Source organism: Nicotiana sylvestris, chromosome 7 (genome assembly GCF_000393655.2).
Source record: "Nicotiana sylvestris chromosome 7, ASM39365v2, whole genome shotgun sequence".
NCBI lineage: Eukaryota > Viridiplantae > Streptophyta > Magnoliopsida > Solanales > Solanaceae > Nicotiana > Nicotiana sylvestris.
Window position 1 is genome coordinate 132,584,655 of NC_091063.1, and position 21,707 is coordinate 132,606,361.

General features: G+C 36.2%; 3 protein-coding genes across 3 annotated transcripts; 1 reads left to right on the forward strand and 2 right to left on the reverse strand.

Moving 5' to 3' along the window:
- The first annotated feature begins 472 nt into the window (after window positions 1–472).
- Window positions 473–2,262, forward strand: LOC104232794 (uncharacterized protein At5g01610-like). The gene is made up of 3 exons (XM_009786076.2): window positions 473–728; window positions 1,081–1,135; window positions 1,751–2,262. The coding sequence occupies exons 1-3, from the start codon at window positions 642–644 to the stop codon at window positions 2,122–2,124; spliced, it is 516 nt and encodes a 171-aa protein (XP_009784378.1). The 5' UTR covers window positions 473–641; the 3' UTR covers window positions 2,125–2,262.
- Window positions 2,263–7,419: 5,157 nt separating this feature from the next.
- On the reverse strand, window positions 7,420–10,408 carry LOC138873797 (uncharacterized). The gene is made up of 5 exons (XM_070152275.1): window positions 10,315–10,408; window positions 9,606–9,701; window positions 8,438–8,973; window positions 7,977–8,381; window positions 7,420–7,776 (listed from the first exon to the last, which is right to left on the reverse strand). Exons 1-5 carry the CDS (start codon window positions 10,406–10,408, stop codon window positions 7,420–7,422), a joined length of 1,488 nt encoding a protein of 495 aa, XP_070008376.1.
- Window positions 10,409–10,525: 117 nt separating this feature from the next.
- LOC138873798 (uncharacterized) lies at window positions 10,526–10,921 on the reverse strand. The gene has a single exon (XM_070152276.1). The coding sequence runs from the start codon at window positions 10,919–10,921 to the stop codon at window positions 10,526–10,528; it is 396 nt and encodes a 131-aa protein (XP_070008377.1).
- Between the last annotated feature and the right edge of the window lie 10,786 nt (window positions 10,922–21,707).

The window sequence follows — 21,707 nt, forward strand, 5'->3', positions numbered from 1 at the left end:
ATAATTAAAGTTTTAACGAGGCACAATATCTGTTGAATAGACATTCAAGGGGGAGTGTTATAAATAGAATTTTATTTATGGTGAATGTCTATATTTTAGAGAGATTTTAGGGATTTTACTTGGTGGCTAAGTCACTCTTTCCCTATAAATAGAGGAGTCATATTCTATTGTAATTCATCCCAAATCAATAAGAATTCTCTCTCTCTTTCTCTGCAATACTCTTCTTCTTCTTTTATTGTTATATATATATAACTGATGAATATAATTATTTTTAGTCGTCCGACCAAATGTGTCATTTACCCGATTTTAATTATAACAATTACTCCTTTTAATTTACAATGCTTCTATATAATCTCTAAATAGTAGAATATATTTCAAAAAATTGAGAAAAAAAAAGTTTAAAGACATAAAAAAGCTAAGTATTCAGTTTTTATCCTCATAGTTCAATCCGCCAGAAAAGGATTGGCAGTATTGTTATTAACTACCGAAAATTCCTCTTCTCTCTTTCCCTTGCTCAATTGCGCTTAGAGAAAAGAGAAGAAGAAGAAGAAATTTTCTACAATCTGTAAATACAGAGATAATTACAGCCTATTTCATTGTTATAATAGAAATTTTACATTTTGTAAAAGACATTAATAATAATGGATTCGATAATTAACAAAGCAGGTTCTTATTATTTTGGTCAAAAAGCCAACAAGGAGCTCAGTTCCGTCACCAATGATCTTAATGTAAGCATTTTTTCCATGTCATTCCCATATCTAATTTCTTGGATTTTCTGTTTATAACAAATATAATCATCTAATTTTTGGAGGATCTGATACTGGATTTTTTTTTTTTATGTTTGTTGCATCATTAAAAGGTTCTATAAATCTGGATTTTGATTTATCCTTAATAGCGTATGCTTTCTAGGAGTTATTTGTGATCTGGTTCATTAATATTAGACTGTTCTTTCTTGTGATCTTAATTTGGAGAATTCTTCCAAATTTAGATATTTTTAATGTGTATGTAAATTTGGGGCTACATGAAATTCTTCTATATTTATATGTATTTTCTTCATACTGACCTTTTCCCTCAAATTAGAACTTGCAAAACAGTATTACAGGTGGAACCAAAAAGCTGGTGAACAAGATTAAAGGTTAGTCGTTTGCCTGCATGACTCAAATTGGCTCCTCCTTTTTTTGCTTTTATGAAAAGTTTCATGAATTTCTCTTACATTCTACCTTCCCAAAATGAAAGGTCCTTGAGAATTATACCCGAGGGTGCTGATTAGTAGACAATGGTGGAGCTACATTGGCTCAATGAGGTTCAATTGAATCTCTTTCGTCAAAAAATTACAATACTGGATTGTTCAAAAAATGCGGGCGCAGATCTATGAATAGGAGACATTGAACTAGCATTTACAGGCCCTAAATTATCAATAGGCCCTCCGAGCACGTTAAAAATTTGTCGCAGAGCCACTCCCCCATAGGAACACTTATAGGAGCTTCTGTGTCAATCACTTCTATTCCTCTAGTTAGACCGTGTATGATTGAATCTTGTCCCGAGGGTAAAACAAGTTCCTTATATTAAAAAAGTTAGGATAGCCCCTCAAGATAAGAAGTTGAAATTTAAAACTCGTGGAAAGGTTTCTATAAATGCTTTAATGCAGGTCAACTCTCAGTCACAACTTATTTCATTAATCCCCTTAAAATCCTGTCTCCGCCACTGTTAGTAGATATATATTGGGCCTACTTAATGTTGGTTTTTCCAGGAAAAGTGCAAAAGCCATTGCCCGAGCTGCTAAAGGAGTATGACATTCCAGTAGGTATTTTCCCTCGTGACGCAACCAACTACGAGTTTAATGAAGAGACGAAGAAGCTTACTGTCCATATACCCGAGATATGTGAAGTTTGTTACAAAGATTCATCTGTAGTACGTTTAAACACGACTGTTACTGGACATTTGGAGAAGGGAAATTTTGCTGACATAGAGGGAATGAAAACAAAGGTGATGTTCCTTTGGATAACAGTTAGTGTTGTTTTATGTGAAAAAACTGATATTCATTTCACTGCTGGGCTGAGGCGAACGCGTAGTAGAGCTGTATATGAGGTCTTCAGAGATGGAATCGGCGTAGATAAATTCTAGTATGATCAACTACCTCTGAAAACTGAGTTTGTCATATAATTTGAAGTTTTTTTTTTTTGAGTGATTTTAACACTTTCTTGATATCCATGTAGCGGTTGTAATTATGAATTTTCTATGAAAAATATTCTGTTGATAGTAGTAACTTCTGAACCTAGATTTGAAGTCACGTCTTTGGTGTAATAATCTAAAAACCAAATAATGCATGCACCAGCCGGAACCGTGGCAGGTTCTATTCTACCACTAGAACACTGGTGCTTGTTGACGAAGGTAACTGCTAAAATTCCAATTGACATTAGTAGCATGCATCAACGAAGCCTCACTAGTCACCATCACCTGCACTTACGGTTACCCTTGTAACCTGCCTAAGTTTAACTTAACTCGCTTAAGTGGACTACCTTTAGTTATAAATTGTTATCCTTCGTTTCTTCAGTAAAAATAGCACGGGTGCCAAGGGCGCCCCCATTTAACCTTAACCAAAAATAGGGATTTCGATCAAAGTTTAATTTTAGAAGAATTCGGGTTACTGATAATCAAATATAAAGAGAAAATAATTGATGTAAATAATAACTGAACATAAAGTAAAGTAAATCAGTATATTTCGATAGTATTTCGTGTCCTTACAAATGTTCAGCCCTCACTTTTTATAACTATCTCTAAGTAGTACGTTTTGTTTCTCTCATAATAGAGTCTTTATGGACAATTAATAACATTTAATGTAACGTTACTATTGGTAATCATAACTGATTCAATACAGATTCCATAACATTTTCCGTAATTAATACATATTAATTACCGATAATACGTATCTATACCCTTTTGCTATTTAGGTTCATTCTTTTGATGTGACTTTTGAATATCAATAGGTTTGAGCGCCTTTCCTTTTTGTCTTCCTTGAATCTCTGTTCGTACCTGCTGAAGCTCGTGCCTCTTCAACTATCCTTTGCCAACTATCATTCTTTTACCAGTCCACGTGTCAAGACATGTCACCTAATAATTAATTCTGTACATGAACTTAATTTTTTCCAATACAGATAGTCTCCCCACTTGCCATTTATTCTTCAATAGAATATTTGGGAAGTGGATCTTATTAAAGCGGGAATATTTGCCGCCATTATTTCTTCTCTGGAACTGACGCTTCTATGTCACTTCCATTTAATGTTTGTAACATGTGGCGTCTCCCGTTTGTTTCTTCAACTTTCCAGCGCTTTTGAGGGCTTTTTTATGGCTTCATCAATTACGAAGTGACAACTTCCATCATGACATTTCTATCATTACACCTTTTCCTTTGATGGTTGCTTCCAAGTATAAATATGACTTTTCATCTTTGTCTTTCTCATAAAATTTTTTAGAATATTCAATTCTTGTTTTCTTCTTCCTCGTACTACTATGTCTCTTCAAACCCTAACCCTCGAAGAGTCCCCATTGTTGATAACCTTCCTCTTGCTCCTGTTAGAAGTAGGTGAGGAGGAAGACTTCGTAGTTTAGGGTCTTCATCGTCACGAGGCCCTTCTATTCCTTCAGTGAGTTCTACTCCACCTTCTAGAATTAGAGGTTCTCTTTCCCAGAGGTCTTCGTCTAGAAATAAGGACTCTAATGAACCTCTTCGTGAGCCTTTGGTAGACGAAATTATCCCTGCTGAATTATTTTTTTATACTAATAGAGAGTCAATCAGAAACCAAGTTTCTTCTATGTCTTCTTTAGATCGTGCTGATATTTACCCATCTCAAATCACTGAAGGTATGATCTCTGTTGTTCGTAGAGATTGCTATTGGAGTCGTGATTCCCCATTATAATTCCCAATGCAAACCAAAGGATTACATCTTACCTGACTGGGTTTTCTTTCGTATATACACACCCTTTTACACTGAATTTCAAACCCCCTATTGATCCTGTTATCATCGAATTCTATCGGTTTTTCGACATTTGTTTAGGACAAATTGGCCACATCGTGTGGAGGGTTGTTGCTTGCTTGAGGCATTTAGCCAATATGACTGGTTTGCCTTTTACTTTCTTTCATCTGATTCATCTCTATTCTACTAAACTTTTCCGGCAAGGGATTTTTACTTTAGTAGCGAGAAGTAAGATAGTGCTGGTTAGCCCCAAGGATGATAAAGAATGTGGATGGTATGCCAGGTTTGTTGCTACCCCCACTGTTGGTCTAGTGGGTCAAGAAAATGTTCCATTTCCTGAGAAGTGGAATTTTGCACGTAAGTTTTCTCTTTATAACTTTTTCTACCTTTTCTCCATTTTGCTTGCTACCATTTTAAATTTTTCCTCTTTTTCAGCAACCATGGGAACTGTTGATGAGATTCCCAATTTTCATGATTGGGTAGGAAAGTTATTGAATGTAGCTCCGATGGAAGGTAGATCCTGGAAAAACCTTTCACATCGGTTTGGTTGGAAAGTGAAGACTCATGGTAAATGCTTTTTCTCTTATATCCTTCGTATTTTTATTCACTTTTTCCTTTGGAATTTGTTTTGATCCTTCTTTTTATCAGGATTCCCATTCGAGGTATAAGTGCTGATGCTATCGTAGCTTCTAGAGTTTCTTTGGAAAGAGCTCAAGAGATAATCTTGGGTTCTTCATCGAAAAGGAAGGCTATTGCAGTCCAAGATTTTGAAAAAGAGGAGGAACAAGATGGGGGTTCTTTGATAAAAAGGCCACGGTCCAGAAGACGTGTCTTTTCAGACGATGAATCGTCTCCTTCCCGTTCTGTTCCTATTGACGAGCCTATTGAAGCCACCATGGTGATCTCTGATGATGACACTCCCGCAGCTGCTCTGACTCTGACGATCAGCTTTTTGCTCGTGGGTTTGATAGTGACAATTTGGGTTTAATTTTTGATGAAGTTCCCCTTGCCTTATTTTCCATGCCTACTCCTGTGACATCTTCCTTACTAGTTGTAACTGTTGTCGTTGCTGCTCCACCCCAAGCTGTTTTGACTTCTTCCACTGTTCCCCCTACAAATGTCCATCATACTGAGGTTGGTTTCTCAAGTGAAAGTGGAGCTATGAAGCAAGAGAGAAAATCAGGTTAGGCTGATGTGTGGTTGAAACCTCTGATCGGTCCAGTTAAGAAATCCAAGCTTGAGAGTCACAACTCTTTGACTTGGATGAATGACATTGTGCAATCATCTAAAGGTATTCCTTTTCATTCTTTATTACACCCTTCTTTTATTAAAGTTCTTACCCTCCCCCCCCCTTTTAGATCAATCTTGTTGGCACAAAGATGATGAAGAGGGGTTTCCCACACAGAGCAGTTAATGCAAGATTATCAAATTGAAGCGGACAACTGGAGAGAACAATATGAAAGCCTTCAAATTGATATGGAAGTGTTAGAAGAAAGCAAGTGCACCTTAGAGTAGCAATAAATATTTTGACTTCAAAGTTAGCAGTTGAGAAGGCTTTCTCAAATCAAGCTGACAAGGATAAAAATCTCCTCGGGACATATTTTTCTGAGCAACTCTCCAAGGCCAGTGAAGAGATCAGAGAACTGAAGGCTTTTCTAAGTGAGAAAGAGGTTTACGCAGGTGAACTTGTGCAAACACTTACTCAGACCCAAGAAGATCTCCGTGAGTCTTCTGATACGGTCCATTTTTTAGAAAATTCACGTGCTCCTCTTCAAGCTTCTTATGATTCTACCTTGGCTAAGAATGAAAAGCTAAAAAATGAGATTCATCAATGGGAGACAGATTATGAAATTCTTGAGGACAAGACTGCTATTGAAGTGAGTTGGGCAATTTTGAACACGCGCCATGATACCCTGGTGGAGGCTAGCCAAGAGGGTTTCAACTTGGATGCTGATAGCTAAGATAAAAGAGACTATTGAAAAGACTCAGCAAAGCCAAGACTTTCCTTCTCCCATGGCTGATACTCCCGAGCTCGTTGAAGATGATATGGGTACGGTGAATGTTCCAACTTCTTCAAGCCAAGTCGAACCTTCTGCTGCTAGTGATACTACTTTAGATCCTTCTTCAGCCCCTCAGTGAAAGTTTATGAAATGTGACTTCTTTTTATTTTCTTTTTGGTGGAATGTGGTTTTAACCCTCGGTCCCATATGAGGGTTTAGTTTCTTGGAAATGACAAGTCCACAGACCTTTTCGGGGCATTTTGTATATATGACAAACAGTTTATGACTAGGTTCATACTTAGTCTAAACATTTAATATTAATTATCTTGAGCTTCTGTTTTGCTCGTTATTGCCATTATATTCAAGGACTTGTTAGTTAAATCGTGGGTCTATGTTTTTACCCTTTTTGCATTTTTTTTATTTTATAAAATGCTTTATTAACTTTATGGATGTCTGAATCAAACATGAATTTTATAAAAGAGGGCCCTTTTATACTTGACACTTAATGAAGAAGACGTCTCAACTTCATAATGGTTTAAATATATGAAAAAGTAATAGGAACATACATGTTTCTTGAAATAACTTTGATAAAGTTTTCATCAGAACTTTGTCAAGTTTAAGTAACATCTTACATGTATTTAAATATCTTCTATAACTTTTTGTAACTGTTTTGATTACAATAGATTTGCAAAAAAAGAAAGTAACCTAGACATCATAAGATTGTTAAATCTGTATGAGGGTTTTTTTGACTGGCTTGTGTTATTGGCTCGTGACTTTGCTCTGCACTTTTGATGAGTTGACTTTTGGGCTTGACTTGAATTTAACTTGCATTCAATCTTGTTAGCCTTCTTTATACATATGTTCTATGTATATTATATAGTCCCCCAAGTGTTTGAGCTTTGAAGTATGAAATCACAAGCACTTGATTACTCCTATCATGCGGTCCTTTTCCTGAAAAGGAAAACATTCGGGACTCAGAGGTATGATTTTAGAGGAAGACTGGTTAACCCTTTTGAATTTCTATCAAAATAGTTGTAACCCTAGATCGGGAATTTATATTTTTTCACGTGTCTTGCAGGTCGTGATTCATCACTTAGTACGAGTTAGCTTTTTGTCTATCATCTAAAATCGTTAGTAAAATTTTAACAATTCAAAAATAAAATTTTAAAATGAAGGTACCTGCCCGTGGATACTTCCTTTCCTTAGAAATAGTATCTCTTCAGATGAACAGCATTCCAATGTGAAGGTAAAATCTTGTCGTCCATTGTTTCCAGCTCGTATGGTCCTTTTCCTGCGATACCGTGAATCTTATAAGGTCTTTCCCAAGTTGGACTTAACTTTCCCGCGTTAGCCGCTCTCGTAGATTAAAAAACCTTCTTGAGTACAAAGTCTCCAATCTTGAAGTATCTTAGACGAGCTTTCCGATTATAGTATCGTTCCATAACTTATTTTTGCGCTGCCATCCTTATTAATACAGCTTCCCTTCTTTCTTCAAGTAAATCTAGGTTTATTCGCATTTCTTCTTCATTAGATTCCTCAGTTGTTTGTGTATATCTCATGCTTGGCTCCCCTATCTCTATTGGGATCAATGCTTCAGCTCCATATACAAGTGAGAACGATATTTCTCCCGTACTTATTTTTGCTGTTGTGTAGTAAGCCCACAAAACACCGGGTAACACCTCTGGCCAATTACCTTTGGATTCCTCCAATCTTTTCTTCAAATTGTTAATAATGACTTTATTCGTTGATTCAGCTTGTCCATTGCCCACCGGATGGTAAGGTGTTAAAGTAATTCTTTTAATCTACCAACTCTGAAAAAAAATTGTGATTTATGCGCCTATAAATTGCGGGCCATTATTACATACAATTTCCTTTGGTACGCCGAATCGGCATATGATATTTTGCCAAATGAAATCTCTAACCTCTTTTTCTCGCACCTGTTTAAAAGTGCCTGCTTCTATCCACTTAGTAAAGTATCAGTGAGTACCAACAAAAATCTTACCTTGCCTTTTGCTTGTGGTAGTGAACCCACGATATTCATCCCCCACTTCATAAAAGGCCAAGATGCAATGACCGGATGTAATAACTCTGCAGGTCTATGCATATTGTTACCATATCTTTGGAACTTGTCACATTTAGCCACAAAGTTTTCCGCTTCTTCTTCCATTTTGGGCCAATAATAGCCCATTCTAATCATGGTTTTCACTAAAGATCTTCCTCCTGCGTGATTTTCACAATGCCCCTCATGTATTTCTCTCATCACATAATCTGTTTGAGATGGTCTGAGGCATCTTGCTAAAGGAACACCGAACATTTTACGATAAAGATTGAATTGCTTAAAACAGTACCGAGCAGCTTTTTTGCGAAGCGCGTGAGCCTTCTTCTTATCTTCAGGGATAATTCCATGCTGCAAAAAAGTGACAATCTCGTTCCTCAATCCCAAGTTAAATTATTGAAATTTACCTCATTTTTATCTTGATCAAGTATTGAATGGAATAGATGAATTACAGAAGCATTTTCATCATTTGTCACTTCTGCTGAAGATGTAAGATTAGCTAAGGCGTCTGCCTCGACATTTTTTTCTCGTGGTATCTGCACAACTTTCCAAGTTTTGAAGAATTGCCTAACTAGATCACGTGCCTTTTCCAAGTACTGCTGTATTCGTGCTTCTCTAGCTAAGTAAGTCCCCAGCATTTGGTTAACTACGAGCTGTGAGTCGCTTTTGATTACAACCTGTTCTATGCCAAGCTCTCGTGCCAGTTCTAAACATGCAATCACAACTTCATACTCTGCCTCATTGTTAGTAACAGGGTGACATTTTATGGCTTGTCGTATGGTTTCACCCGTAGGCGGTACCAAAACAATTCCTAGACCTGACCCTTTTATGTTCGATGAACCATCACTGAATAAAGTCCAAGTTCCTGGATTAGACCCGTTGAATATTTGAAGTTCTTTTTCTGCTTTTGGGTGCATCCCTTGGCTAAAATCGGCCACAAAATCTGCTAACACCTATGACTTTATTGTAGTTCTAGGTTGATAGTCACTCAATTATATGGCCCACTTGGCTAATCTACCTGATAACTCATGTTTGTGTAGTATATTATGCAGGGGATAGGAAGTTACTACGGAGATGGGGTGGCATTGAAAATAAGGTCTTAATTTCCTAGATGCCATAATTAATGCAAGTGCAAGTTTTTCGAGATGAGGATAACGAGTCTCAGCATCTAATAATGACTTGCTAACATAATAAATTGGAGACTGTTTACCTTGTTCTTCACGAACCAAAATAGCACTCACCACTACCTCTGAAACAGCCAGGTAGATAAGTAACTTTTCCCCTTCTTTTGGTTTTACGAGCAACAGTGGATTTGACAAGTATACTTTCAAGTTTTTGAGCGCTTGCTGACATTCCTCAGACTATTCGAACTGATCCTTCTTTTTTAAAGCTGAAAAGAACTTAAAGCATTTTTCTGATGAGTTGGAAATAAACCTTCCCAAGGCTGCAATTCTTCCCGTTAGTCTCTATAATATTTTTTACTCGTAAGCATATTAGGAATTTCCTCAATAGCTTTAATATGCACGGGATTTACTTCAATGCCACGATTAGAAAAAAGAAATCCCAAAAACTTACCTGATGAAACACCAAATGCACATTTCTCGGGATTTAGCTTCATGTTGAATTTACGGAGAATTTGAAATGTATCAGATAGATGCTGAATATGATTCCCTGCATGTTGTGATTTGACCAGCATATCATCTATGTAGACTTCCATGGTTTTCCCTAAATGTTCTTGGAACATTTTGGTCACCAACCTTTGGTATGTGGCCCCAGCGTTTTTGAGGCCAAATGGCATTACTTTGTAACAGTAAGTCCCCCTATCTGTTATAAATGAAGTTTTTTCCTCATCTAGGGGATCCATTTTGATTTGATTATATCCTGAATATGCATGTAAAAAACTTAACAATTCATGTCCTACAGTAGCATCAATTAGTTGATCTATATGTGGTAACGGAAAAGAATCTTTAGGACAAGCTTTGTTTAGGTCAGTGTAATCTACACAAAGTCGCCATTTACCATTATTTTTTGGTACTACTACAGTATTAGCTAATCAACTAGGATACTTTACCTCACGATAGACCCATTTTTAAAAGTTTTTGCACCTCATCTTGAATCACCTGATTTTTGAAAGATCCCTGCTTTCTTTTCTTTTGTTTGATAGGTGTATATGATGGATCTTCACTTAACTTATGAGTCATTACTTCCGGAGGTATTCCTGTCATATCAGAATGGGACCACGCAAAACAATCCACGTTAGTTTTCAAAAATTCAATTAACTTACCTTTCGTTTCGTGACTTAGGTTGGCTCCAATGTAGACTTTCCTTTCAGGCCATTGTAAGAATAGTTCTACAGCCTCCAATTCTTCAATCGTCATTTTGATGTTTTCATTTTCTTCCGGTTCTTGGATGGAATCAAGCCTCGAGTCTACATCTGTCTGCCCATGTTCAGTTGAGGCTTGTGTTGCAGCATCCTCAACTAAATTCTGTAATTGCTATTTTTCTTCATTTTTTGGGCTTGAATCTGCTACGGAGTTGATGCTCCTAGATGTCTGTTGATCACCACGGATTTGATGTATCCCCCATTGTGAAGGGAATTTAATAACTTGATGCAGAGTAGATGGAACATCATCCATTTCATGAATCCATGGTCTACCGAGAATCATATTATAAGCCATATCCATTTCTACCACCTGAAATTTCGTATCTTTGACAACTCCCTCTGCGAATGTTGTAAGTACTACCTCCCCTTTTGTTACGACGCTTGAATTATCAAAGCCAGATAAAGTATGCGCCTTGGGTACCAGCTTATCTTCAGTTTGCATCTCATTTAATACTCTTAGCAAAATGATGTTCACGGAGCTACCTGGATCAATCAAAACTCGTTTCATGTTAGTGTCATGTACAAGTAGAGATATTATCAGTGCATTGTTGTGTGGAGTGTAGACATGTGATTTTTGACCCTCCCCAAGATTTTTTATATTTTAGCACGTAAATATTTAATTTAGGCCTAATATAGCTATTTCAACTCATTTTTACTCTTTTACTTTTATTTTATTACAAAAAAACAGAAATTACAAAAAATAGGCTCATTAATATTTTGTAGTCAATTTTTATCTTGAAAAATACCAAAAAAATAGTTTTGATTTAATGGTCAGTCTTTTTTCTTTAATAATTATTTTTACTTAAGTAGAGCAAATTAATATTTTTGATAATACTTTTAGTTAATTAAGCTAATTTTAAACATAACTAGTCATAAAGGCCCAAGTTTCTAGCCCATTCCTTAAGCTCAATATCCAATACTCAGAAGACCTAGTCTGATGAACTTTCTCTTAGGATAGAAATCTTGGTCTGATGAATTTTCTCCTAAGGTAAAACCTAGTCTGATGAACTTTCTCCTAGGATAGATGTCTTACTCTGATGAATTTTTCTCCTAAGATAGAAAACTTAGTCTGATGAATTTTTCTCCTAATATAGAAAACCTAGTCTGATGAATTTTCTCCTAGGATCAAAATCTTAGTCTGCTGAATTTTCTCCTAGGATAAACATCTTAGTTAGATGAATCTTTCTCCTAAGATACCAAAAAAAACAAAAAATAAGGGAAAAAGGACCTAGTCTGATGAATTTTCTCCTAGGATTAACGTCTTAGTCTGATGAATCTTTCTTCTAAGATAGAAAACTTAGTCTGACGAATTTTCTCCTAGGATATTTTGAAAAAAAAGAAGTCTAAATTTGAAAAAAGAGAGGGGTCAATTTTTAGTTTTCTTAAGTTATCAATGTTTAGTTTTCTTGCAATCAGGGGTCCCGCAAGCTTACTTTATAGTTTTTCGCAGGCTCAATCACTTTTAGGAGACGTACATCCTAGTCTAGTCTTTAGTTTAATCATTGCATCAATAGTATAAGTGGTTTACAATATTGCTAACAACTCACAAATCTTCCTAGTGCAAACTGGGGAAGAAAGTTTCGTTTGTTTTGTTGGTTTTGATTGCAGGCACCCACATGGAAAAAAAGGGAACACAGAAAGTTTCAGCAATCAGGCGCTCACCTGGAGAACAAGGGAAAACGGTTCCAGTTTCAAAGGAAGACAGGTCAAGTTCAGTAATCAGGTGCCCACCTGGAGAACAAGGGAAGATAGTTCAAGTTTCAAGGAAAAGCAATTTTGAAGGAAGACAGTTCAAGTTTCAAGGGAAAACAGTTCGAGTTTCATGGGAAAACAGTTCAAGTTTCAAAGGAAGTCAGTTCAAGTTCAGCAATCAGGCGCCCACCTGGAAAAAAAGGGAATACAATTCAAAATGCAATTCAGGTCAGCAACAAAAGAAGCTCGTGTCAAGAATGCGAGTCAGCAGTCCGAGATGATCAACAGAAGTTTGTCACAATCCAAAAAAAAATGAAAAAAAACAACAACAAAAAGAAAGATAAAAAGTGAATCCAAATGTAGAAGTTAATGAAAGATGTGAGCTGCTCAAGACAGGGCTGAGGTCACAAGCTCTGCATTTCCCGTCTTGGTTTGAAAAGCTGAAGAAGATTAAACCAACACCTGCGGCTAACAAGCATCAAGATTCAGATCAGGGTCCGCATGAAGAACCAACCAAGACTCAAGATCAAGTTTCAGAAGACTCATAGATAGGAATCTTGTAACTGGTAGCTGATAGGCTTAGTTAGTCTTTTTTATTTTTGGTTTTGATGTAATAACGGGACCGCGGACCGGAACCTCAGTGGAACGGCACCTCGACCGGCTCTCCACCTCAGTATACTCCATCACTATTTTTACTTCTAAACTACACGTGGCCTGATTCTTTTATAGACAAGGATATGTAGGCAGCTCAGATACCAGGGTTCGGTCACATTTTCCTTTCTTTTAGCTTTCGGTTTCCCTAAAATAAGGGTCAGGTCAAAAAACCTGTCTAGTCATTCTTTGTCTGAAAACTCTTCGCGTTTCCAGTCAAAGAGGGGCAGCTGTAGAGATGTGATTTTTGACCCTCCCCAAGATTTTTTATATTTTAGCACGTAAAATATTTAATTTAGGCCTAATATAGCTATTTCAACTCATTTTTATTCTTTTACTTTTATTTTATTACAAGAAAACGGAAATTAAAAAAATAGGCTCATTAATGTTTTGTAGTCAACTTTTATCTTGAAAAATACCAAAAATATTGTTTTGATTTAATGGTCAGTCTTTTTTCTTTAATAATTATTTTTACTTAAGTAGAGCAAATTAATATTTTTGATAATACTTTTAGTTAATTAAGCTAATTTTAAACATAGCTAGTCATAAAGGCCTAGGTTTCAAGCCCATTCCTTAAGCTCAATATCCAATACCCATTAAGCTAATCCTAGGGACTCTTCTAGACTCTTCTTTAAAACAAAAATAAATAAAAAGACTCGAAGGACCTAAGAGCAAATACACAAAATATAAACCTAGACTCTAGGACCTAGATATATAGACCTAACGCCTAATAAGCTTGAAAAAAAAGAGAAGAGGAGGAGCGGCGATTCCAAAAAAGGAAAAGAAGAACACCATCCATTTCAGTAGCTAAAGTTTTTTAGCCATTTTGATTTTCTCGTAAACAAGACCAAAAGGAGACCCAAAAATCGAGATGGCCATTCTTGAATTCTCAAAACACACACACGACAAAGAATATAAGCTTTTCTGAAGAACAAAAATCGAGATGGCCATTCTTCAATTTTGTACATAGACACTATTCTGATCTACACTGAAATCTGAGGCATCCGTCGAGGTCGCCGGTGAGGTATTTATAATTTTTACCCCTTTGATCTTCCTATGATTTTTGAGTATCAGTAATTGTATTGTTGAAGAACTGAAGTCGTATTTGGACCGTTGGAACTGTCTGCCTGCTTGTTCTGTGTATAAATGGATCTATATTTTGTTGAGATACATGACAATTGTGTGTTCCACTTGCTCTACTGTTATGCGATTGATCACTTTTCTAATGTTTGAGAATTGGCTAATCGTGTGACTCTTACGAAAGGTTGGTTGTTGCTTCTTGGCAGTGATTCGTTGGTTTGATAAAATAATTGCGCTTTGAACTTGTGATGTTGCAGTAATCTGCTTTTGAGTGTTAATCATTAATTTTCCTCAAAGTTCTGAAGCTAACGAAGTAAATTTTTGTTACTGATTTGTTGGTTTTTTTAGTTATTGGAATGGAAGTCAATAAAGTTGAATACTTTTCCCAATCCATTAATTGTTCAACCGTTTGAGGAATAAAGATAACTTTTTTTTTTAATTACTTAGTTGTTGATTTTCAGTTGTTGGGATGAAAGTAAAATAATTTGATTGGTATTCACCATGATCTTACTATCCGGACCTCAATTTTTGTTCTCTAAGCTTTTTAAATCAATTTATTTAGAATATAATCCTAAAGCAAAATCAGCTATCCGAATAGACTCCAATTATTTAGAATTTTGACGCGATTCGCAATGTGTACAAAACATACGAGCGCGCGTCATCGCGACTTGTTCAAACTAAAATTCGGGGGTGCATTTCATGTTACCCGATTCTAATTTCCAACAAGGTAAATAAAGTGTGTCGTGAACCGCGGGTGCATTTCATGTAGAGTGGCTTATGATGTGTTTTACATAACCTTGAGATTTCCTGAAATAGTAAAAGCAGTTTCAAAAGTTAAAATACACATAGGTTCAAAAGTATTTTAAAATCAAATAAATAGGCCGATAATAACAGTTGAGCGACCATGCTAAAACCACGGAACTCGGGAATGCCTGACACCTTCTCCCGGGTTAACAGAATTCCTTACCCGGATTTCTATGTTCGCAGACCATAAATAAGAGTCAACTTCCCCGATTCGGGATTTTAAACCGGTGACTTGGGACACCACAAATTATCCCAAGTGGCGACTCTGAATTTGAATAAATAATCCCGTTTCGATCATTGTCACTTTAAGTTGAAAAAAACTCCCTTATGCTCCCTTCCGGGATAGTAAAAAAATAGGTATGACATGGAGTTAGCACGCCGTATGCATCAGCATCATCATGTAATACTTTCTTCCTCCAATACATGTCGGACCCGTTTCCCGTGTGTAACTATAACCTTTGAAATTTTCTTGGCTGTCGTGTATGTCACGCCGTTAATTTCTTCTCCCCTGCTTATAACATTGACGGTCCTTTTTGGAGAAATAGGTTTAAGGGGCTCCTGCTTGTTCTTCATGCATGCTTGTTTACCTTTTTCACTAAACAATTCAGTAAGATATCTTTGTTTTAATAAATGGTCAACTTCACCTTGCAGCAATCTACAATCTGCCGTTTTTTGACCATGATCATTATGAAACTCGCACCAGAAATTAGGATTTCGTCTATTTGGATTTGATCTATTTCTTTTGGCCACCGCACCTTATCACCCATGCTTCTTAATACTGCTACTAATTCTGATGTGCTGACATTGAAATTGTAACCGCCAAATTTTGCCTTCGAGCTTCTGTCATTATCTCGCGTCTTTCGTGCATTTCGCTCTTTCCCAAACCTTGACGATGAGCCCGACTCTCTATTTCTAGATCTATGATCATACCTTGGATTGTCTTAATTTGAACGTGAGTCTCTTCCTATTGGACCCATGTAAGGCTCGTATCTATTTTTACCGGACCTTTTTTCAGTTTCAGCATGTCTCGAACTTACCCTCTCTTCTTTTTGAGACTGGGAGATGGTATCTTCTTCTATCCTCAGCTTCGTGTTGTATCTATTGTAAACATCATTCCAATTTGTCACTGGGAATTCGCGTAGACTTTTCTTGAGTCGTCTCGTGGCTTTTGAACTTTTCTCATTTAAATTACTGGCAAAAGCCATAGCTGCCCAGTTATCAAGTGCGTGTGGTAACATAATCCTTTCACGCTGGAATCTGTCCACGAATTCTCTAAGCAGTTCTGAATCTCCTTGCTTTATTTTGAATATATCTTCCATTCTTTTTTTGATTTTTTGAGCTCCCGAATGTGCTTTGATAAATGAATATGCAAGCTCAGCAAAAGAATGTATAGAATTTTCGGGCAAAAGAGAATACCATGTTAAAGCTCCCTTAGTGAGTGTTTCACTGAATGTTTTGACCAACACTGATTCAATTTCTTGTTTGGTTAAATTGTTTCCATTCACGCCAGTTGTGAATGCAATCACGTGATTTCGTGGATCAGTTGTGTCATCATATTTTGGAATGTCGGGCATCTTGAATTTCTTCGGAATCGGCAGAGGAGCAGCACTGGGCTTCCAAGGTTGTTGTGAATATTTATCCATATCTATTCCCTTGATTACAGGCGGTACTCCCGGTATTTGCTCTATGCGATCGCTTTGCTCCTTGAGCTGTTTCTGCAAGGTTAATACTAAATTTTGTAAATCAGAATTAACTATGTTACCCAATTCTCTATCATGAGACTCACTGGGAGTTCCACCACTGCCTGAATTAACGAGTCTAGAACGTGGGTTTTCCAAAGTATTACTATTCGGAGTTGGTGTTGGAGGTGCAACCGGCAACTGACTGGTAAAATCCTGGAGAGCGTTATTTACCTGTTGAGCAATTAATTTCTTCATAGCGTCATCGAGTGCTTGTTCGCAACTCTGTCATTTTAATTTGCTTCAAATCCGTCTGGAGTCCCCTCTCGTGATTGTCGCTGAGAATGGTGTGGCGAAGGAGGTGGAGTTCTGTCATCCGCATCATTCACTTGATGATGTGGATCTTGAGGTGGTAAATTGTGTTGGTTATTGTCGTTGACATTCGACATGGTCGTTTTTTATGAAAGAATTGATTTGGAAAGCAGATGATTATCACACACTAGAGGTCCCCGGTAACGATACCAATTTGTTTAACCAAATATAGGGATTTCGATCATATCTTAATTTTAGAAAAACTTGGGTTACTGATAATCAAATATAAATAGAAAATAATTGATGTAAATAATAACTGAATAGAAAGTAAAGTAAATTAGTATATTTCGATAGTATTTCGTGTCCTTACAAATGTTCAGCCCTCACCTCTTATAGCTATCTCTAAGTAATACGTTTTGTTTCTCTTATAATAGAGTCTTTATGGACAATTAATAGCATTTAACGTAACGTTACTATTGGTAATCATAACTGATTCAATACAGATTCCATAACGTTTTCCGTAATTAATGCCTATTAATTACCGATAATACGTATCTATACCCTTTTGCTATTTAGGTTCATCCTTTTGATGTGACTTCTGAATATCAATAGGTTTGAGTGCCTTTCCTTTTTGTCTTCCTTGAATCTTTGTTCGTACCTGTTGAAGCTCGTGCCTCTTCAACTATCCTTTGCCAACTATCATTCTTTTACCAGTTCACATGTCATGACATGTTACCTAATAATTAATTCTTTACATGAACTTAATTTTTCCCAATACATACCCACTTTTAATAAAGGTTTTACTTGTACCCATTTTTTAAACAACTTCAGACCTCTTTTTCCTCCTCCTCCACCTTCATTTTCTTCTTCTCCTCCTTCTTCTCCTTCTTCTTCGGTGACAATGATTTTATATGGTGGTTGTGAACATATTTTAATATAGTTTATGATATTTTACAATGGTGAGCTATTATGACGCTTTATTTTTTATTATTGCTTAAGATTTCTTCTTCTTCTTTTTCTTAATTGCAATATGGATCCATTGGATTTATTGTTGTTTTGACAATTTGACAATTGGGGTTTGTTCCTGATAATATTTGGAGGTTATATTTCAAATTTGAGCTTATTTGGAGTAGATTTAGGTATTAAATCGTATATTGGATTGTTATAATTCGAAGAACAAATTTCTGTTTCTGGGCAATTTGCACTTCAGGCCTATTTTCCCTTAAGTGCATAAAAATGTTGGTTGCACTTCAGACCTTTTGGCCTTAAGTGCATCTTAAGTGTAAATTTTCACTTCAGACTTATTGGCCTTAAGTGAATGAAAACGTTTGTTGTACTTCAGACTTTTTAGCCTTAAGTGTGCATCTAAAATGCAAATTTTCACTTCAGACTTATTGGCCTTAAGTAAATGAAAACGTTTGTTGCACTTCAGACATTTTGGCCTTAAGTGCATCTGAAGTGCAAATTTTCACTTCAGACTTATTGGCCTTAAGTGAATGAAAACGTTTGTTGCACTTCAGAGTTTTTGGCCTTAAGTGCATCTGAAGTGTAATTTTTTATTCAGACTTATTGGTCTTAAGTGCATCTGAAGTGCAATTTTTCACATTAGACTTATTACCTTAAGTGCATGAAACCATTGGTTGCACTTCAAACCTATCCGGTCTTAAGTGCATTTGAAGTGCAATTTTTTCACTTCTGACTAATTTTTTTTAACTTCAGACCCGATAAGTCTGAAGTTAATCGTAAAGTTGGTACTCTTGCAAACTTTTTTGCAAAGTAGATATAGGTTTAATTGTGACCCAAAACCGGACATAAATGCAAAAGTCCCATTTCTTTATTAGAGGGTTGACCCAGGACAATGTATTTTTCAGATTATGGGTGTGCTTGGGCCATTACTAATTTACTATCAATTGAGTAGTTGGGCAATTTTTAGATACATATAATTTTTTGTACCAACTTTGCGCATATTATGGACGTAATAGTATCCTGCACTCAATGATTTAAAAACCTCAATCGATGTAAAAATAGTACGGGCTAACCAGTTTTCGGACTAATCATTTAAAAATAGCCAGTGTTTGTTAAGTCATTGAAAAATAGCCACTATTTTGCTGCAGCAGAAACTGGTCTAGCATAATATACTGGAGTTCGGTGCATCTGTGTATGAACTTCCAGGATATTATGCTAGAACTCCAACACGCGAAAAGTTCCAGCATAATATATTGGAGATTCGAGCACTCGTGGATGAACTTCCAGCTTATTATACTGGACCGATATACTTTGCTGGAACTCCAGTATATTATGCTGGAATTCTAGTATACTTATGCTGGAACTCCATTATATTATGCTGGAGTTCCAGTATACTTATGCAGGAACTCCAGTATAATATGCTGGAGTTCCAGTATACTTATACTAGAACTCCGGTATAATATACTGGAGTATTTTTCTAATTTTGAACAGTGTTTTTATTCAGATTTATCTTTACATGAAAAATAACTAAATTTCGATTACTTTTAAAAGTGTGGCTACTTTTAAATGATCACTTGTAAATCTGATTATTTTTTAATTTCTCCCTCAATCGACCTCTGCCTAGCCCAACTTTTAGTTATGGACCGTCAGCAATGTAGCCAATGATGCAAGTAAATTAATGAAGTTTTAGGCTTTAGAGTCTATTCGGCCAAGTTTATGGGAGGCCTAAATATATTCTTTTTTTGTTTTGTTTAGAAAAGTACTTTCTTAAAATTAAGGTATTTGACCAAGACGAATAAGTATTTTTGAATAGCAACGAAAGCTGTTTTCTGCTTTTAGAAAGAAGCTATAAATTTTAGCGTCTTTCAAAAGCAAAAGAAAAATTAAAAAATTAATTTTTTCTAAGGCAGAAATATCCTTATCCTAAGTTTATATTTCTCAAATTAACACTCATTAATTAACATTTTCTTTCCTCTTTTATTTCTACCATTCATTTCTTCTTTTCTTTATTTTTACCGTATTATATTCTCCTTCTAGGGATTTATGAAATAATTTTAATTTACAATGAATATTGTATTTTGAAATTGTAAGAAATAATACACCGAAAATTATATTATTGATCTACTTTAACTATAATACAAGTACCCTTATTTATAACAATGCACAATACCTACACTATTCATATTCCACATAGGACTATGCTTATTTACACAACTAACTAACTAACACTCCTCCTCAAGCCGGTGCATACAAATCATATGTACCGAGCTTGTTACATATATAACTAATACGAGGACCCGTGAGGTACTTGGTGAAGATATCTGCAAGCTGATCATTCGATTTTACAAACTTTGTAACAATATCTCCTGAAAGTATCTTTTTTCTAACGAAGTGACAATCAATCTCAATGTATTTAGTTCTCTCATGGAACACCGAATTTGATGCAATATGAAGGGTAACTTGATTGTCACACACAAGTTCCATTTGGCGGATTCCACCAAATTTTAACTCCTTCAACAACTGTTTGATCCAAACTAACTCGCATGTTGCCATAACCATTGCTCGATATTCTGCTTCTACATTGGACCGAGCAACTACATTCTATTTCTTGCTCCTCCAAAACACCAAATGGCATCCCACTAAAACACAATATCCAAAAGTAAAACGCCTATCAGAAGGTGATCCTACCCAATCAGCATCTGATATCTAACGATCTGGATATTGCCTCGATCCTCAAACAATAATTCTTTTCTGGAGCTGACGTTATATACCGAAGAATGTGGACAATTGCATCCCAATGACTATTACATGAAAAATCTATTAACCGACTTACAACACTCATAGAAAGGAAATATCAGGTCTAGTCACTATGAGATAATTTAATTTACCAACCAGCCGCCTATATCTTGCAGGATCACTAAGCGGCTCCCTCAGTCCTGGAAGAAGTTTTGAATTCGGACCCATTGGAGTATCAACAAGTCTGCATCTTGTCATTCCTGTATCCTCAAGAATGTTTAAGGCATACTTCTATTGTGAGAACACTATTTACCTTAAAAATGGTAATTACAATTAGATTTAATTTTGTGGTTCTAAAAATATGTGATTTACTTTTATGCTAGTTGTTAGGCAATAGATGCAAAGTGTGAGCTAAGAAAAAGAGATAAGAGCTTTGAAGATAATATGTTATGCAAATCGAATGGCTAGAATCGGGGCCTCGAACTGGCCTACGTCGGGCCTCGAGGTCGAGCTAAAGCGCTGGACTGGGGCTGATTGGTGAAGAAATAACAGTTCTAGGAGCCTTGACGGTGTCTCTTTATGATTAATGATGAGTAATAAATGAATAACAATTAACAAAACGCAATAAATCAAAGTAGAGACAATGGAGAATGTTTAAGTTAGAGAGCAAAGAATGTTCTCGTATTGAATATCATATGTGCAAAAAATGACAAGGGTCCCCTTTATATAGGAGGGGAATCCCAATAGAGTACATACGCATTTATTACAAAGAAAAGTAGCTAGTACAACTACTTAATAGTCTGGTACGGACTTGTACTATTCTTGCAGGCGTTGTCAGCTTTGAGCATGCGCCTTGGGAATTTCCCGCTTGTCCATGATAGCCATTGATTTATGATACCCCGAGATCGAGCATAGGGAACCCTCGGGGTCGAACATCGATCGGTGCCTCGAGCCTACTATGCTACGGAATGTTATATCGATCATATAATTAGAACGTCTGATTTTTGCCGTGTACAATCACAATACCTTAGCTAGACTAAGCGGCCTCAATACCTAAAAAATACTTTAATTTGCCTAGACCTTTAGTCTGAAAGTGTTGAAAGAGATGTTTCTTTAACTTAGTAATACTGTACTGATCATTGCTGGTAATTACAATATCTTCAACATAGACCACCAGATAAATACAAAGAATTAAAGTAGAATGCCGATAAAACACAGAGTGATCAACTTCACTACGAGTCATGCCAAACTCCTAGATAAATGTGTTAAACTTACCAAAACAAGCTCGAGGAGACCGCTTTAGACCATAAAGTGACCGACGCAAGCGACATACAAAACAATGACAATAAACACTAGATTTACCTGAAGGAAGAG

Coding starts and splice junctions, on each gene's coding strand:
- LOC104232794 (XM_009786076.2), top strand. CDS start 642: ATGGATTCGATAATTAACAAAGCAGGTTCTTATTATTTTGGTCAAAAA. Junction 729..1,080: donor CCGTCACCAATGATCTTAAT/GTAAGCATTTTT, acceptor CCCTCAAATTAG/AACTTGCAAAACAGTATTAC. Junction 1,136..1,750: donor GCTGGTGAACAAGATTAAAG/GTTAGTCGTTTG, acceptor TGGTTTTTCCAG/GAAAAGTGCAAAAGCCATTG.
- LOC138873797 (XM_070152275.1), bottom strand. CDS start 10,408: ATGACGATTGAAGAATTGGAGGCTGTAGAACTATTCTTACAATGGCCT. Junction 9,702..10,314: donor CCTAAGTCACGAAACGAAAG/GTAAGTTAATTG, acceptor CACAACATGCAG/GGAATCATATTCAGCATCTA. Junction 8,974..9,605: donor TGCATTTGGTGTTTCATCAG/GTAAGTTTTTGG, acceptor AGGTGTTAGCAG/ATTTTGTGGCCGATTTTAGC.
- LOC138873798 (XM_070152276.1), bottom strand. CDS start 10,921: ATGAAACGAGTTTTGATTGATCCAGGTAGCTCCGTGAACATCATTTTG.